This window comes from Carassius carassius, chromosome 31 (genome assembly GCF_963082965.1).
Source record: "Carassius carassius chromosome 31, fCarCar2.1, whole genome shotgun sequence".
Classification (NCBI taxonomy): domain Eukaryota; kingdom Metazoa; phylum Chordata; class Actinopteri; order Cypriniformes; family Cyprinidae; genus Carassius; species Carassius carassius.
The window spans coordinates 21,080,275-21,099,539 of record NC_081785.1 but is presented as its reverse complement, the minus strand read 5'-3'; the positions used below and the strand labels follow the sequence as shown (position 1 = coordinate 21,099,539).

General features: G+C 37.2%; 1 protein-coding gene across 2 annotated transcripts; it reads right to left on the bottom strand.

Annotated features, from left to right (window-relative positions):
• Nucleotides 1-304: 304 nt before the first annotated feature.
• On the bottom strand, nucleotides 305-19,037 carry LOC132111732 (methylmalonate-semialdehyde dehydrogenase [acylating], mitochondrial-like). Of its 2 annotated transcripts, none has more exons than XM_059519313.1 (12): nucleotides 18,886-19,037; nucleotides 18,273-18,311; nucleotides 17,650-17,724; nucleotides 16,793-16,954; nucleotides 15,831-15,909; nucleotides 9,041-9,343; nucleotides 8,812-8,933; nucleotides 7,380-7,569; nucleotides 5,743-5,924; nucleotides 5,232-5,411; nucleotides 2,782-2,880; nucleotides 305-465 (listed from the first exon to the last, which is right to left on the bottom strand). In XM_059519313.1, the coding sequence occupies exons 1-12, from the start codon at nucleotides 18,922-18,924 to the stop codon at nucleotides 361-363; spliced, it is 1,575 nt and encodes a 524-aa protein (XP_059375296.1). In that variant the 5' UTR covers nucleotides 18,925-19,037; the 3' UTR covers nucleotides 305-360. The 2 variants fall into 2 exon arrangements, with proteins under 2 accessions (XP_059375296.1, XP_059375294.1); XM_059519311.1 differs by having other exon boundaries at nucleotides 18,270-18,311; nucleotides 18,886-19,036.
• Between the last annotated feature and the right edge of the window lie 228 nt (nucleotides 19,038-19,265).

Genomic DNA, 19,265 nt, shown 5'->3' with positions numbered 1-19,265 from the left:
AGACATTCATATTTAACGAAACATATGCTAGTTGAACAGTTCAGAAGAGCCAGCAAGCTATCAAAAGTAGATGTTGTAGAACTCAACCTTTATACAGACTAAATACAGGTCATCAACACAAAGTAAATTTAGTGATGAATGTGGAGCAATTATCTTCTGAAACAAACTTCCGTCTAGATCAGGGTAAGAACGGCAAACCATTTGACAAATGTGTCTAAAGCAACACATGCTACATTTGTTGAACAAAAATCACAATTTTGGAATTACTTAACTACATATGACAGTATGTTTGAAAATATAAATCTGTACAGTAGTTAAAAGTATTGTTGAAGATTTTGGCGGCAACATTTTATTAATTACTTAACGTCCCATTGTTGGCATGGTAACGGCGGGGGACTTCAGTGTAGCATCTTCTGCCTTCCACTGCGCGGTAACAGTTTTGATTTGTGTGTAGAACTGAATGCCCTGCGATGGAAAGAATAGCAAAATACTTCAGACTAAACAATGACTCAAGATTAGTCATCTATTTAATACACTCTCAAAATGACAATGACATCACATGAGAAATGGCAGGTGGCTGGCAAACTTAGGCTGGCAGGAGCAATAAACCACTTGCTTCAAAACATGTCAGTCATTGTTTTATGACAAACTACAGCTGATGAAATTTTATACCGAAATAGACACACTTCAGATGTGACCTGATTTTAAACTGTAGCTGGTTCATCATGAAATTGTTTTGATCCTTGGTAGAATTGAAACAGCAATTTTTTAATTGTCAATTTGGAATTGTTTATTTTTTTTATTAATTTTATAAATGATCTGAATATCTTCATTTCCGTATTTTATTAGAAAAACAGTATTCCTGACAAGTTTTCTACTTTTCAAAGCGTTTAGCAACATTTGGTTCAATACGGTTCAATTTAAAGCCTAAATCTACAATGAATCTGATTTCCCTCTGCAATGTTTCAAACAAATTCCTTCCAAATAAGCAATTTGGAAAATTATTTGTGTTCATCTTAAAGGTCCCGTTCTTCGTGATCCCATGTTTTAAACTTTAGTTAGTGTATAATGTTGTTGTTAGAGTATAAATAATATCTTATTATGAAAGTTCAATGCCAAGCGAGATATTTTATTTAACAGAATTCGCCTACATCGAACGACCGGTTTGGACTACATCCCTCTAGTTCCTGCAGTAATGATGTCACTAAAACAGTTTTTTGACAACCTCCGCCCACAGGAATACACAAAAAGGCGGCATGGTCTTGTTGCGCTCCGACGGAGAAGAGGAAGAGCTGCGTTTGTGTTTGCCATGTCGTGGAAACGCTGTTATTTTCATCTCGGAGTCCAATCACCTTTGTTTGGGCTTCCCAGGGACGCTGTACTTCGAGATCAATGGTTACAATTTATGTTTAACTCGGTTCCCGAAAATTATAATCCACATGTAAAACTATGTGCAGCACATTTTGCTGAGGACAGCGAGCTTCCTCAATCTCAATCAGTTTAATGCCGGATTCGCACAAAGATTATTCTTGAAAGATGGAGCAGTTCCCTCTTTGTCTGGAGAAGGCGTTGTTTATGGACCACAACCGGTAAGTGTATTTTATTATTTAAGTTGGTGCGTTTAACAGTTTCTGTAACTTATTACACAAAGGGAACGCTGTTTAGCTTTGTTAACTAGATGGTAGGGCTGTGCAAAAAAAAAAAAAATCGAACGCGATTTTCATGCTCATCTCGTCAGTAAAGGCGCTCCTGTGATTATAAGTACATCTCCAGCACATGCGTTCTTTTACTGTCTATGGTTCAGATCAGGATTGCCAGGTTTTCAAAACAAATCCTGCCCACTTGCTTCTCAAAACTAGTCCAAAACTAGTCCAATCGCGTTTCCAGGAGGGCAGCCTGCGCTAAGCTGGTGTCGAATCACAACACAGGAACCGCTGGCACAATCAGAACTCGTTACGCATTTCTGAAGGAGGGGCTTTATAGAACAAGGAAGTCATCAGCCCGTTTTTATGACAGTGAAAACAGCGGTATACAGATAGGTGAATTGTGTGAAAAATACTGTGTTTTTACACGCGAAACATGAACACGTGTTATATTGCACACTGTAAACACAAACAAAGCTTCAAAAAAGCGCGAAAAACGGGACCTTTAAGTGTTGTCACTAGCTAACTGCTAATGAAATTCATTGTTTATAATGTTCATTAACAATTTTTGGCACTTAGGCCCCTTGTAGTCCTCATTTACAATGTCCAAATTATTAACTCTTTCCTTGCCATTGATGGATTATTCTGGCTTTCCATGTTTTCACTGTTATACAGTAGGAGGCGCTAATACACATCTTCTGAATGAGTACTGAATCCCTGGATCAAAACGCGATGAAACAGCAGAAACAAGAAATCACATATGTAATAAGATGCATATGTAAAATAACACAATCAAAGATTAAACTGAATAGAAATCAAAACTGCCTAATGTTACTAAATGAAATGTTGACCCAGGAAGTGGTTCGTGCAAACTTTGTAGGAGTTGATGGAAGCAATCTTTTCCATCTATTTATTAATCATCATTCTAAATATGATCGAGACGTATTATTTTACAAAAACAAAATTTTTTTGTTCAAAATTTAGCTTTTTATTTGTATGAAACTTACCCACATTCAAGTGTTTATAAAAATGCTGGCAGTGAAAGAGTGAAAGAGTTAAAAGACTATTGTGTTTCAGTGTCTAATATAAACATATTCTTCACAGCAAAATACCCTGATATCCAGTGGCAAATACTTACTTGCTTTCCATAGAAATTGGTGTCACCCCTGAAGGAAGCTCTGGAACCGGTGAATGAAAACATGGGCAGTGGGACTGGGATCGGTACATTAACTCCAATCTATAAAAAAAAGCAGTGCATTAACATGTATCTCAGAAGTCAGCTGCGTTTGGCCTCTTGAGCAGTCATGTTCTCTGCATCTCACATATCTGACACACTCACACCCTGATGACAGTTAAGACATCCGCATACCTGTCAGATGCAAATGCATTTTTGTCTGCTGCAGAAAGCTGTATGTTTTCCTCGTGTCGCTAGACACCATGTGGGAGAGACATCACCGCTTCACGTTAGTCTCCCTGCTCAATGTAACCTTTTTCAGTGTGTATTGAAGAGCATGCCCTCTGCGCTTCAATGTCAATGTAGCAATTAAAGTCCCAAAATAAGAAAGTTTAACAAAACTACAGTTTAAAATTAGTGTTAACCTTTACTAAACAGCAAGCAAAAGCAGTTTGTTCAACTATGTGCCCTGTGGACTTTAAAAAAGAAACTATATATATATATATACTATAACTTCCTTCCAGAGTCTTACCTCCACCACGTAATGTTTAATAGCATTCTTTGACTAAACTGACATTTCTGAAACAAAATGACCAATTTCTTCTCCTTTCTGTAACCTACATGTATGCAATTACATTATATTTTGCATAAACTGACAGTTACAGCTTAACCTGAAATGACGCACAAAAATATGATTTTTATCACATTTCATATTACATTGGGGGAAGAAGTTCTACGCACAGAATGAGTCAAGATTATTACACTCTTTAGATTATCGTAGATTTAATATTTAAAATTCATATTTTTCTGACGGATCTTCATATTTTTAAATAGTGAGTGAAACAAATTGGTTGTTTCATTTATTAATTGTTTACTGGATGGAGGAAGATCTGAATGCGAGCCTGATTGTATGAAAAAGACAGGGAAGTCTAGCATTTATCACCAGAATAAAGTCTGCCGCTTCACTGGAAGATCCAATGATGGCATTTTTACAAAGTAAAAAAAAAAAAATTATAATTAAACATTTAAGTGAATCTTTCACAATATAATCAATTATTATGCATTCAGCATTCAGAATTTTCATTTCATGCACACTTTAAAGATTCAAAGTGAGTATGTGACAATAGTAAAGCAATAACATCTGTTTAAATTAGTTCTAATAAAAATAAAAGCCTGAGCCATAAACGTGTCTGAAGTTGAAGAAACTTGCACATCTTTTCAGTGTGAAACAATCAGCTCATTCTATTGAATGTGTTGACGAAGCAGTCGACACACAATTTAAAGCCACAATCATTTGTGTACCAGCCGAGAAAAGCAATGCATGCAGAGAATAACTAAACAAAACATTACATTTTTGGGGGTGGAGTGAGGCTGGAAACTGGCAGAGCTTTTTTTTTAAATGCAGTTGCACAATTTGAGCCTTCTGGCCGAAGGTGACTCGTGAGGGAGTGGACAGAGAAAAAAAAGCAAAAGCAAAAGGAGGTTCTCGCGTGCGGGGGCTTTGGAGGCCAGCTCAGCACATGGCTCGTGCAGTGTACTCCAGCATGTGAATCGCAGAGCTGCTCGCCACGGGCAAACAAACTGGGTAAAAAAGGGGGCGCATTTGCATAACCACCAGAACAACAGGTTACGAGGAATTCCTTTTGAGTTTAATTTAAGTCTTTGGGCTTTACTAGCAAAATATTTATGCATAGTGCTGTTTTTATTAAAAAGCACATATTTGCTATGAACTATGTTTTCTGGTCACAGCTGTACATTTTCAAAGCTGTGGCAAACAAGGTAAGCCCAAATGAAAAAAAAAAAAATGTTTATACATTTACACTGTCTTTACATACATTTTGGATCTTTACATTACATATGGCTGGCAAAGAAGCAACACTTGTATCTAAACTGTGCTTTTTGGTTTTGGGTGAGGGAGTGGCGCCAAGGGAATCTTACACATTTCATTTACATCATGTTCTAATATTTACTCTAGAGGGTTGCCTGGAACTCTTCACCTTCAAAGGTCTTGTCAAGAGCCTACATGACATGTGGAGGTGCCTAATACGACATAAGCGAACAACAACATCGTCTGTAAGGAGGGAGTTTTCCACAGTCGTAGACTGACCGAGGTCTAGCAAAGGTCTTGCATGTACCCATCTCAAGTCACACAGATACCGTTTCAACACTGTTAGGGGTCATTTTTCCATACCGATGTACTACTTTTCCATTGCTTTTTTATGTAAACGTGCTAGACGGATTTGCATGACCTTTGCTCTCACACATGGGAGCTGTGATTTTAAGATGCTGCGTCAAGTTACACTAATTTCAACTTTTACATTCTTTGTGCAAGTTAGTCCAGTTATGAAAGTTTGATGCATTGGGAATTTGTATTTTAAACCTAGCATGTATAAAAAGATTGAAAGAAAACTCGCCTGTCCAACATCAACTTCATGGGTGTATTTACGAGCCGCGGCACCGTTGGTGGTGAAGATGGCAGTACCGTTGCCGTATGGGTTCTTATTGACTATTCTGATGGCATCATCCAAGCTGTCGGCCTCCAGTACCACCAACACGGGTCCAAATATCTCCTCCTTATAGCACTTCATGTCCGGCTGAAATTAAATTAGGACAAGCAACAAGTGTAGAACATTACAAGGCCTTTGCATGATACATATCCAAACTTACAGCAATTAAAGAGATTTACTCACTGCCATGTTGTTGCAAACATATGACTTTCTTAAGTCGATGGAATGCAAAATAAGATTTTACATTTTAGTTCAAGTCATTTGGACCCAAAACAACCCCACTGGCTTTCACTGTATGGATTAAAAAAATTATACATTCTTTAAATGATCTTCTTTTGGTGTTTCAAAGAAGAAAGTCATACAGGTTTGGAACGACATGAGGCTGAGTAAGTTGCACTGTAGGTATTGTAGCTCTCACCGTGACATTGCTAACAATGGTTGGTCCTACAAAGTTCCCGTTTTCGTAACCCCTGACCTTTACATTCCTGCCATCAAGTAGCACCTTAGCACCCTCATCCACGCCACTCTGAATAAGATTGTTCACTCGCTCTTTGGCCTGAGGTGAGATAAGAGGTCCCACATCAGCTCCAGGCTGGTCACCTTAAAGAAGAAATAACAGAAAGATAAAGACCTGATTAAGAAGCTATGGAAAACTCCCTCAAACCAAAGCAATAACAAGCTGACAACATGTTTTAGTCTGAACCGTCAGAATGGAAACTCATTCTGAAATCCTTCATTTTCATCACACGTGGCACTATGTTACAATTTCTGAAAGAACATACTATTCATTAAATATGTTTGTAATTCAGAGCACAACCTAGATGCACCAATTTGCTGAATTATTACTGTACTTTAGATGAGTTTGGTGGATAGCTGGGAGAAAATGTAGCGGTTTCTCTTCCAAACAACAGTTTAGTTGGTTAACCAGAAGTTTAGGCATCCTAAAATCTGGAGAAATGCTTTCTGTATCATTTGTTTTGTTGATTTTTGCTGAATACAGGGGATGACTTTCCTTTAATTTACCCCTTTTTACTGGGTTGTAACCAAAGGGATTGGTTCTGACATATGCAAACACATACTGTACACATATGAAAAAACTTACATCCACAAACACAATTTTAGATACCCTGAGGCAGTATGTCTTTGAGGGCTGTTACAGGGTTTCAGAATAGCAGCTGCGGTTAACCTTCTTTGATTACAATTACAATTTTCATCGGCAGATTTTTTTTTTTTTTTTCAAACATTTGATCGGCCCAAACTAATTTCTGGTCCCCTTTATACCACAAAATGTGCTTCTGCTTTGTGGCATAACCAAGACAAATAGTGCATCTATCCTCTGGTTGAGCTGAACATGCTTTAAGTTGCTCTGGGAGAGGTGTGGTCACGAAGGCATGGGTGGTCAACAAAAAGGCCAAAAAAGAGGGATAAAAGAAATGGCATGAATTTGGAGAAACTCTACATAGAAAGGAACTGTGGACAAAAAGAGATTTTATTCAATTGAACGTCATGGAGAAATAATCTATTTGTGATATTTAAGGTATAGGTTTTCCTGGTATAGCACAGTGCATCTTAGTCTTGGTAGCCCCAGAAATAGAAATAACGGAACTGGTCAATATTGTGTCACTGTGTCCTAACTGGCAGAAAAACTAAAAAAGAAAACCCCAAAACAAACATTTCTTATTTTTTACTGAGAGCAAAATATTATATGGGATCCAACAGAACCACAGCCAACTGGCATATTCAATGTTGAGCAAAAACTCATTGGTTTAAAAATGTTGTTGCATGGCTTCTGTCATGACTAACTAAGATTATTTCACTAGGTATACTTAACTTTTTTTCTTATTTTGCTCCATCTAACAAACAGCGGAGTGTGCCAACCTTTGCAAGTGCATATGGACACATTTGCTACATGCAACAAACTCGATAACTCATGTGGACATATTTTGGCCTTTATCGTGTTCTGCCCAAACAGGATCAGCTTTGTGAGACACATAAAATGTGCAGTACTGGGGTTCTTTAGAATCAGAACTGATAAATATAATAAAGCTTGAGTACCTGCATTGACACGGAGACCCTTTGCACGTTCAACCAGTTCAGGCAACCAGTTTCTAGCTTCTCCTACGAGGATAGCCGTGGAAAGTGCCATACATCTCTGACCTGCTGCTCCAAAAGCAGCACCAACCAACTGGTTTAGTGTGTTCTCTTTGTTGGCATCAGGCATCACCACACCGTGATTCTTCGCCCCCTGGTGAACAGAAAATTAGATTGTAAGGAAGCAGCTCCACATTTTCACCAAATGACAAATTCTAATACAATAAGTGAAAATAGGCAAAGTAAAAGCGGGGGAAGTAAATCTGACGGACCTCAGTTTACCATCTTGAAAACATATTTATAATATACTGGCATAAGATCCAGCTGCTGTGGGGTTTCAGAAAGTGAAGTTTATCTGCAGTGGGAGCAAATGAGGTGGGATACGCTGTATTAAATACAAGGCATATGAATAATGCGTATCTTACACTGCTGTTCATCATCTTTAAGTCCGTCATGCTAACACTCAAAGCTATGAAGAATGGACAGGGGTAATCTCCAGTTTCCTAAATCTTGAGTCTAAAATTGCAGCCTCTTTGTGGAGGTTAAGAATGAACCAGAATGACACGGATTCATTTGTAACGAAATGCTGCCTCCATCTGGCCATTGCAGTGCTGAGAAACAGATACACATGGGTAGGCAGGCTACATAGATGGGAAAAAGTTGTAACTGTCATGTTACAAAAAAAATTGTAGCATCATAAATTTTAGCCAATTACTCCCCTCCTGTGATTTTTTTTCAAGAACATCCTGACCAATCTTTTCTATATAATGAAAATGCATGAGCAGTATCAAACTTCAAAGATGCAAAGACTATATAGATTTTAAAAAAGGCCTATTTTGTTAATGCAGTGCAGTTATTGACTGATGATGGTTTGATAAAAGTGCATTTGCTGTGTAAATGCATTCATGCCACCTCTGAGCAGCATTAAATAGTGTGTAAAGACACCTAAATGCCACTTCAGACGTGTTTCTGTACCACCTTTGTGGTATAAATTCATTGTTGTTAAAAAATTATTTAAAAGATTTGTTCAATAGCTTTCAGTATGTTGAAACATGTGGCCAGGATGTCCTTCAAAACTCACCTTTCATGTTCCATGGAATTAAGTAAATAATATGGAACTACTAATTTAAAGAAGTTTAGACATCATAAAGGGATAGATCACCCAAAAATGAAAATTTACACTAATGTCATTCCAAACCCAGAGAATGAAATCCTAAGACCTTTTTGGATATAAGTTTCAATGAAGCGACAGAAACCCCTTGAAGCTTAACCAGAATTGTATGGGTTTGGAACAAAAAAAATCTTTTTTATGGTGAACTTTTTGTTGCTCATAACAGAGCAGAATATCATATGCAATATGGTTTTCTGTGAAATCCATTAACTTCTTCAAGCCAACCATGTTGCTCTGCACTCTTTTGCCATTTCTGGAGCCTCTCTCATAGATGTACTCGCCAGCCTGGTTGGAGCCTACGAAACTGATGGCTTTGATGGCAGGATGGTCACAGATGAAGTTCACAGCTATAATAGCACATGGGGACAAAAATCATTTTGTTATCTGCACACAGAATCTCGATCATAATGTGGTTAAAATATTTATATCCCTTCAGCTTCCATAATTTCCATACCATCATGCTGTCCGTGGATTATGTTCAATGTTCCATCCGGAGCCCCGGCGTCCTGCAGAAGTTTGGCCAGCATCATGGCACAGCCAGGCACTCTCTCCGAGGGCTTCAATAAATAGGTGTTCCCACAGACCATGCCCATTGGGAACATCCACAGTGGAATCATGGCAGGGAAATTGAAGGGGGCAATTCCGGCACATACACCGATGGGCAGCCGGTATGTGTACGTGTCCATGTCTTTAGTGATCGAGGGGAGGGTCTCACCCAGCATAAGGGATGTGATACTGCAGGTGTGCTCCACCACCTCTGCAAGACCAACAAACAACTACAGTAAATAATGGGAAGGCACACAAACAAAATGTGTAAAAACAGTTATGGGGCCAAAGACTTTTCTTAGGCCCAAACAGCCAATAATGCTTTATCTGAAGTGTGTTTTATTTAGTTGATTTCAGTCTGTATAACCGAAAATAGAAAATAACTTCACAGTGAATACAGTACTACTTACTGTATAATGAAGCGGAAATGTGAAGCTTGTAAAAGAACTGCAATACCATTAAAAAATTTGGAGTTGGTAAGATTTTTTTTTAAAGGTTTTTAAAAAGTATCTTATGTTCACTAAGGCTACCTTAATAAAAAATCAAATAAATACTGTAAAATAAAAAATAAAAAAAACTTTTCTTATTATTATCAATGCTGAAAACAGTTGTGATGCTTATAGTTTTTGATTAAGTCTCATTCACAAATAAATCATTCAGAGTGCTAGATATTCTAAAGAAATCTTTACACACCCTTTTTAAAGTGCCCCTGTTATGCCATTTTAAATATTGCCTTTCATGCAATGTGTAATGTAGCTGTATGTGAATGTAAATGATATGCAAAGTTGTAAAGCCGAAAGTGCATGATAAATAAAGTTACTGTCTCCCAAAAGAAAGAACCGACTCTGTATATCCTAACATTCGAATCCCACTTTCGTGATGGATACACGTCACAGGGTAACACACTTGCATAATGCATTTTGCATTATGTGGAAATCATGCTACTTGTTTTCAGGATTCTTTTAAGTTTAAAAAATACAAACATTATACATTATAGATTTCTTAGTCATTTTTCAATAAAAAATGGACCGCAGACAGAAGGCAAAAGGGCCAACAAGTGCTAAGCATCTCTCGGGAAACTCCTTCAAGACTGTTGAAGACCAGTTCAGGTGACTACCTCTTGAAGCTCATCAAGAGAATGCCAAGAGTGTGCAAAGCAGTAATCAAAGCAAAAGGTGGCTACTTTGAAGAACCTAGAATATGACATATTTTCAGTTGTTTCACACTTTTTGTTATGTATATAATTCCATATATAATTCCACATGTGTTAATTCATAGTTTTGATGCCTTCAGTGTGAATCTACAATTTTCATAGTCATGAAAATAAAGAAAACTCTTTGAATGAGAAGGTGTGTCCAAACTTTTGGTCTGTACTGTGTGTGTGTGTGTGTGTATATATATATATATATATATATATATATATATATATATATATATATATATATATATACACATACATACACACACACACACACCTCATTAAGATGGTTATTCCTCTTTTGGGAGTCTCCTGCAATAGGTTTACATGAATGCAAGGTAAAAAAAATACTTTAATTTTCTCAGAATAAAAATATAATATCACCTCATTTTTCAACGATTCTCAAACAATTAGTTTGAAGCAGTTATAAACTTCAGTCCCTCTAAGCCCCTCCTTTCTGTGAGCCTACTGTGCTCTGATGTCTACGTGTTGGAATCGATATGCCCGTTGCCATAGTTCCATATTTTGAACGCTCAATAGAAAACAATATGTATTATTTATTAAACATACAGATTGTGATTCAGTGGAGCCAGCTGGTCCAAATAAACAAATCTTTCATCCGTGAAAATAAAATAAAATTTACTTTCATAGCATAGGACAGCGTTTTCTCGACATCACTTGAACCACACGAACAAGCTACAGTGTTTATTTATCGCAAACTTTTGGCTTTACAACTTGGTAGATTGTTTACATTCACTTTGGGGTTGAGCAATGTCTACAAATTTGGCATCGGACGATGTCTAGAATGAAACATCGCGATGGACGATGACATCGGCAGGGCGGGGGCAAGTGCACGGGGGCGGGTGGTGGTTATGCTCGAAGAGTGAATTATAAGGGAAAACAACTAATGATGCACACCGTGGCTACACCAGATGCAAGTGGTGCGACAAAATACTAATCGAACCACTGATCTATAATAGAGATTCATATACAGATCAGTCAATAGAACTCCGTATAATCAATGATGCGGTCTACACTGAATGCGGCGCGGAGTGGCGTGACACCACAAATACCCCGAAAGTAAACTAATGCCGCGTTCTATTTATGACGTACTGACACAAATTTCAAATGACTTTTAACGGTCGCTTTTTCGCGTCCAGTGTAGATGGTCTTTAGCTGATGCTGCACAGTGCCACACGACAATGGTCGCGTCCAGTGTAGTCACAGTGTAAAGAGACATGACTGCGGACGATGGCAAATGATTTGCAGATCCTCAGTACCACTGACAAACATACAGGTCCTTCTCAAAAAATTAGCATATTGTGATAAAGTTCATTATTTTCCATAATGTAATGATAAAAATTAAACTTTCATATATTTTAGATTCATTGCACACCAACTGAAATATTTCAGGTCTTTTATTGTTTTAATACTGATGATTTTGGCATACAGCTCATGAAAACCCCAAATTCCTGTCTCAAAAAATTAGCATATTTCATCCGACCAATAAAAGAAAAGTGTTTTTAATACAAAAAAAGTCAACCTTCAAATAATTATGTTCAGTTATGCACTCAATACTTGGTCGGGAATCCAGAAATGACTGCTTCAGTGTGGCGTGGCATGGGGGCAATCAGCCTGTGGCACTGCTGAGGTGTTATGGAGGCCCAGGATGCTTCGATAGCGGCTTTAAGCTCATCCAGAGTGATGGGTCTTGCGTCTCTCAACTTTCTCTTCACAATATCCCACAGATTCTCTATGGGGTTCAGGTCAGGAGAGTTGGCAGGCCAATTGAGCACAGTAATACCATGGTCAGTAAACCATTTACCAGTGGTTTTGGCACTGTGAGCAGGTGCCAGGTCGTGCTGAAAAATGAAATCTTTATCTCCATAAAGCTTTTCAGCAGATGGAAGCATGAAGTGCTCCAAAATCTCCTGATAGCTAGCTGCATTGACCCTGCCCTTGATAAAACACAGTGGACCAACACCAGCAGCTGACATGGCACCCCAGACCATCACTGACTGTGGGTACTTGACACTGGACTTCAGGTATTTTGGCATTTCCTTCTCCCCAGTCTTCCTCCAGACTCTGGCACCTTGATTTCCGAATGACATGCAAAATTTGTCCAAAAGTCCAGTGCTGCTTCTCCTTAGCCCAGGTCAGGCGCTTCTGCCGCTGTTTCTGGTTCAAAAGTGGCTTGACCTGGGGAATGCGGCACCTGTAGCCCATTTCCTGCACACGCCTGTGCACGGTGGCTCTGGATGTTTCTACTACAGACTCAGTCCACTGCTTCCGCAGGTCCCCCAAGGTCTGGAATCGGTCCTTCTCCACAATCTTCCTCAGGGTCCGGTCACCTCTTCTCGTTGTGCAGCGTTTTTTGCCACACTTTTTCCTTCCCACAGACTTCCCACTGAGGTGCCTTGATACAGCACTCTGGGAACAGCCTGTTCGTTCAGAAATTTCTTTCTGTGTCTTACCCTCTCACAGGTTGGCAGTCTTACCCATGATCTCGGTTTTGAGTAATGAACCAGGCTGGGAGTTTTTAAAAGCCTCAGGAATCTTTTGCAGGTGTTTAGAGTTAATTAGTTGATTCAGATGATTAGGTTAATAGCTCGTTTAGAGAATCTTTTCATGATATGCTAATTTTTTGAGATAGGCATTTTGGGTTTTCATGAGCTGTATGCCAAAATCATCAGTATTAAAACAATAAAAGACCTGAAATATTTCAGTTGGTGTGCAATGAATCTAAAATATATGAAAGTTTAATTTTTATCATTACATTATGGAAAATAATGAACTTTATCACAATATGCTAATTTTTTGAGAAGGACCTGTATAATCTTGTAAAATGTGTGGTTAGTGGTACTGCTATATACACGGAGTTTGTGCAATCACGAATCTCGAAAGTAAACCTAAAAACAATCGTTCATTCAAAAGGGGGTGGGGGGGGGGGGAGATCACTATGCCGGCTCAACATCATGATGTCTATCAGCCATTGGCGATGGCATCGTCTATCGGCTCAAACCTAATTCACATACAGCTACATTACACACTGCATGAAAGGCAATATTCGAAAAAGCATAATTGGGGCACTTTAAAAAAAATCAATTGTGAATCCAAAAATAAAGTATTAATTGTCCTTTGAGACTACTTTTTTTAGATTGGGGAACTTCTGGTTTTGTGTTACCAACATCATTCCTACAGTGGGCAGAACATCTAGATGTACATGACTAACAGCATGTGCATGATCATAACATCACTTCCTGGTATTCTTACAAGGATACCAAGCATTAGTTATCAGGTTTATATTTTTGAGTTGGTCATGACTAGACATACAGTAACTAGACACAAACAGAGCTGATTCTATCACACATTTGTTGTGCTCTTCTATAAGGGTATTTACTGTAAATGCATCCTGTTTGTTTACACATACTAAAGTATGAGTCAAAATGATTGTCTGTAGTAGCAGTCAGTATGTGTCAGTGATGCGCGGGTTGATCCAAAATGAGCGTGTGTCTGCGGTCACCCGCGGTTACGAGTAGACTTGTGCCAGTATTCGGTAATGCGATATATTTCGGTGATTAATATTCACTATATCGTGGGCACTTCTAAATACCATGAATAAATATACATTACAAATTATTCAGAATTTGGAATGCATTTTAAGAATATTATTCCCATCAGCTGCTTAAAATGCACCACACCGCTGTATGCTGCTTGAAAGAGCGCGTGCGCTCTGATGTAAACAAGCGCATGAGAAGCACATGGAGGAACACGTGAGAGACACGCTGAATGAAAGCACATTCCCTCTCTGACAGCAGATGGCGCTAAATGCAGCCCTTAACCTGTAAACATAAAAATAATCTTAAATAACCATTCAGATTTGTGTTTTCCCTATGCTGTTTATTACAGAGCCAACTACTGAAATATTTAGACTTAATAGGCTATTTATCTACAAACATTCATATATATGTTTTTTTTTTATCTGGACTACAAATGCCCTAGATATTGTTTGAAAGTGTTTTGATCTTTTATTGTTCATTCACACTTTACATTATGGCTTCATTAGTTAACAAACTGCCAATGAAAAAATTATTCTGAACATTCATTAATCTTAGGTATTCCAATATTTAATAACACATTGTTAAAAAAAGTAAGTTGCAACTGTGTTATTTAACGAGCTAACATGAATTAAGACTTGTATTTTTTAACAAAGATTAATAACTTCTATAGCAAATGTAGCTATTGCTCATTGTTTAGCTATGCATTTATTGAATGAGCACAATGCGATGTCCGAACTGATTACACTATATTTTATGTATTGCTCTGTATTTTATGTAAAATCATTTTCCATTTTCTTAAATTCATTTTAAGTCAATTTTTAAATCATTTTCAAGTTCTTAAATTGCTTCTTTTATTTTTGTGATTATTTTTTTTCATGACTTTTTTTTTTACTTTCTTTTTAAATTACCATTGTGTACGAAATGTGCTATATAAATAAACTTGCCTTGCCTTGCCTTATGCATTAATGCATTAACTAAGGTTAACTAATGGGTCTTATTGTAAAGGGATACCTATTGGTCTTTATAGTTCTTTTGCACTTTAATGTGTAAAACATTAAACTTTTATATATTTTTCTGTATTGCTTTATTGTTTTAAATGTTTAGTTATTTTTGTTATAAGAAAAAAAGTTATTTAACCTGTTATACTGTATTATGACCACTTTTTTAAAACAAAATTTCAATACCGTGATAATACCGTATACCGTGGAAAAAAACATTATCAATTAACCGCAACAGGAAAATTTGATACCGGCATATCCCTAGTTACGAGTCATCCAAAAATATTTTTAATGATATTCGGGTTGCGGTAGGTCGGGTCATTTGAAATAAAGATGCCAATTAAACCTTTGTAATTTATATATTACTAGACACAATTTTTAAATACATAGGCCTACACTTTATTGGATGAATAACTACAATAACTACGAATTAAATGTTAAACAGAAGTAATCTACGTGTTATTAACCAGTCTGCACGGAACAAACGCGAACCTCACTGTCTGCTGAACATGCAGAAACATCAAAATAGATATAGCCAGACTAGACTATTTTAGTACAAATTATGAGCTCATTGACGAATTTTTATAATTCTTGACAAAAATAGGTTATATTAAGGTTTTTTTGTTTGTTTTTTAGGTTTTTTTTGGCTAGTTCCTACGTCTATGGCCCAATGACGCTACGATGAGCATTTACTAGCTACTTAAAGCTACTTAGCTACTAGCTACTAGCTACTTTTTAAAAACTTTGGTCGGGTGCGGGTTGTTATTACATTGACCTGCGCATCACTGGTATGTGTCGGTAAATACTGCAGTCACTGGGTTGAAAATAATAGAATATTTCTTTTAATGTTCTACACTCTATGATCTTAAATAACTACTACATTCAGTAATTAACTAACTGCCCTCAATATAACTACAGAACGGTCTCAAGAGTGAGACTCACGCAGTCCTCTGAACACATCGCCCTCAGCATCAGCCAGGGTTTTTCCCTGCTCCAGGGTTATCAGCTTTGCCAGCTCTTTCTGAAACAAATCAAATCACATTTACAAGTAGCAGGAAGTGGGGCAGAACGATTAATCAAAATAAAACCATAACTACAGCATGGCATAGTGCATTCATCAAAATCGTTGGAATTTATTTCAATAAATATGCTCATGATCCAGTGTTTCAGAGTGGCTTAGTCAGCAGTAACTGCTCCACATGAACTCCACATGAACCACATGAAAAAAGCTTGATGCTTTGATTAAGACAGACATACAGTATATGGTAATTTACAGTTGTATTTTAAGAATACTATTATGATGTTGTCTTCAGTTCTTGGTTTTATTATTTGACAGTGAAATAGTATTATTACAACAGAAATACTTTTATTTTATTATATTTTCAAATTTAATGATGACAATTATAAAATAATATGCATAATAATAAAAAATTAAAAATAAATTATTATTATTTTAACAAACAATAATTTCAAAAATGCATTTTTGATCACAACTGCAATTTTTTAATAAACTACCCCCCAAAAAATAAAAAAATTAAGAAGCCTTAGTTGCCCTAGCTCTACCATTTAACTATTCACATTACGAATCAATAAAGGACTATTAATAAACACTGTCAACAACCGTTTGTATAATTACTGAAAGCAGGGTTCCCACAGCTTCTTGAAATATTTCCAAACCTGAAGGTTTTTCATTGCCATGAAATCCCAGTGAAAACCCTTAAACTGAAGATCCACCAGTGTTACAGTTAGTATCCATATTTAACGAGCACAAGAAATGTGTAGAACAGGATCTAGTAAAATCAGACCTAAATTATGCTCATTTCAACCCTAAAATAAGGTGTTGATTGAAAGATGAATCAAAAAAAGCAAAACAAATGAGCGGAGAATGTGCAGCAGTAACTTACTATATTGTCTTTAATGAGCTGCTGATAGCGAAGGAAGATCTGCTGGCGGGCCAGGATGGACATTTCAGACCAGGTGTGGTACGCCCGTGAGCATGAGTCCACAGCGGCCAACATCTCCTCGTGTGTGGCCTTTGGCACTCGACCAATGACCTCGTTGGTGGCCTGGGGACAGCATAGTCATTATATGCATTACATACCCGCTTCTGGTTTGTAGCCTCGAATCTGCAAAGAACTTATACAGTAGATCACTTATAAAAAAAAAAAAAAAATCTGATTTCTGACAATGGTTATACGGTTACATTAACTAAACATAAAAACAAAGCACAAACGATTCACCTGCATATAACAACCAAAACACAAAAATTAGTTCTTAAAATGTATGCCAAAGCCACTAAAAAAATGTCCACCTTTTCTGTACCGAAAACACATACTACTTTTAAACCACTCTAATGTGATATTAACCAGACTTCCTTAAATATAGAAAGTGAATAGAGCAAAGAAACGAACAAACAATTATTACGGCATCTACTGTGCAAAGCAGATTACAGTAAAGCTTTAGAAACTAGTTAATGTTCTCTTAATTGCTCCTTTTGCACATTGTTAACTAAATAATCAATAAGCAATCATTTTTAAAGAACCAACAATAAATGAAGCCGTTGTATATACTGAATGATGGTTTATATAAGGAAAAGTAATGCAGGTGTTGTGTGTTTTCTAGTCAGGTTGATTAACAAAAATCACATGTGCCTAAACCACATTAATCTAATCGGTTTAACTTGGCCTATGTATGGTCAGTTCAGTAATCTGTTAAACTGCTGTGTGTTAAACTGATGTCTGTTAGTACAGTGTGAACTTACAGGATTGTGAATGTCCAACCATTCCGGACTCTTGGATTCTACAAACTTTCCATCAATGAACAACTTGGCGGTGGACTGAGAAAGGACAGATAAAATTGTGTAACATGAATGTAAACGGCAAACATAAAACACAACTAATTAACAATTATAACAATAAAAACTTTTTCAAGTGACTGATGAGATGATAGTTTGCGTTTTAAGACTAGAATAGCTCACTTTTCTCCAGAGTTTTTTAACCTGATTTGCAGTCTGGATGAATCGAGGTCTGCAAGTGTTTGATGCCTAGGGTTTTAAAATATGTGTTGTGTAGTGTATTCCAGTCTTTACAAAGACAACACTAGTGTTATTCCCCTTATGAAACTGAGCTAAAAGTCTAGAATGAAAGATCGAAGTCATATAGTCTAGTGCAAGGTTCAGGTGTGTGGTTGTGTACAGGTTAAATGCTTAAGAAACGATATTTAAAATCCATTGAAGACCTAGAACAACTGGATATACAAGCAATATTTATACAAAGATCATTGTCTGCTTGATTCTCATAATTCTCAAGTGATTTTAAGAGTACAATGTTTTTCACATTTCTTTCGGCACAATACTTGTTCTTCGATACCTGATGAACTTACCACAGAGGAGGAGTAGCACACGGTTCCCATCTGAAGAGGGACCTGCAGAACAGGTCACAGGTACAATATTAAATGATCTCCATTACGGTGTCTGGGCAGATCATTTCAATAGATGTCAGTCAGTATATTAAACCTCATGTAAAACTGCTGTGCACTTACATTTACCTTGGTTCATAATCAGCACAGAGAGGAAATTAATGGGAGATATAGCTTTTGATCAAGGTACACATTAAAAAAATATATCTTTAAGTTAAAGAAAAGCTACTTTTCTGAATGCACATAGGACTCATTTGTTGCAAAAATGTATTCGTGCATGAAGTCCAATGCTTTCTAAGAGTGTGGTGACACTTAGTAGCACTTTGAACTTGACAAAAACTGTTGCAAAATTCTAAAAACAGAGGCACTATAATTAAGGTGATTAGGCTACAAACTCCTCGCAATTTCTACAAAATATTGTATACTATTTTTATAGTGTATTATATATATAGTTGTTGCTTTGATGGTGGCTCGTGTGCAGCGAAGTATCTGCTCGTGGTGTTTGGCTGTGAAGTTCATACTTTGACAACACACATACTACGTGTATGACTGTAAAATGCAATGTTTTTGTGTTTCTTACCCTCTTCTTTACAAGGGAACGTATTAATGTCGCTGCCATGATGGAATTCGTAGGTTTATGTGTTGTATTCGCCCCCTGATGTGCGTCCAACCCCCGCCAGAGGACGTGCGCCGAGACCTGCGCCCTGCAGACGATCCGCTTTTGCTTCTGTGACTTTAAGAATGGGCGGGACATTGTGTTCAAGCAGCCAATCATGCGCTTAAGACAAATACTCCCCCATAATGCAGGAAATCTAATTGGTTAGACCTGTCTAAAGAGGGACCAATGGCAGTGCGCGTTTCTTGAAAGGCGTTTCTTTGATGACACAGGCACACATCATAAGCGAGAGAGATGTTACTTAGGAAGAGATAGGGTAATAAACCTGTAAATTATTAATTAGA

Excerpts from the sequence above, each read along its gene's own strand:
- LOC132111732 (XM_059519311.1), bottom strand. The coding sequence starts at position 18,924 with ATGGCAGCGACATTAATACGTTCCCTTGTAAAGAAGAGG. Across the intron at positions 7,570-8,811 it reads AAAGAGTGCAGAGCAACATG|GGGGCGAAGAATCACGGTGT; the intron begins GTTGGCTTGAAG and ends TCTGTTCACCAG. Across the intron at positions 5,925-7,379 it reads GGGTCTCCGTGTCAATGCAG|GTGACCAGCCTGGAGCTGAT; the intron begins GTACTCAAGCTT and ends TTCTTCTTTAAG.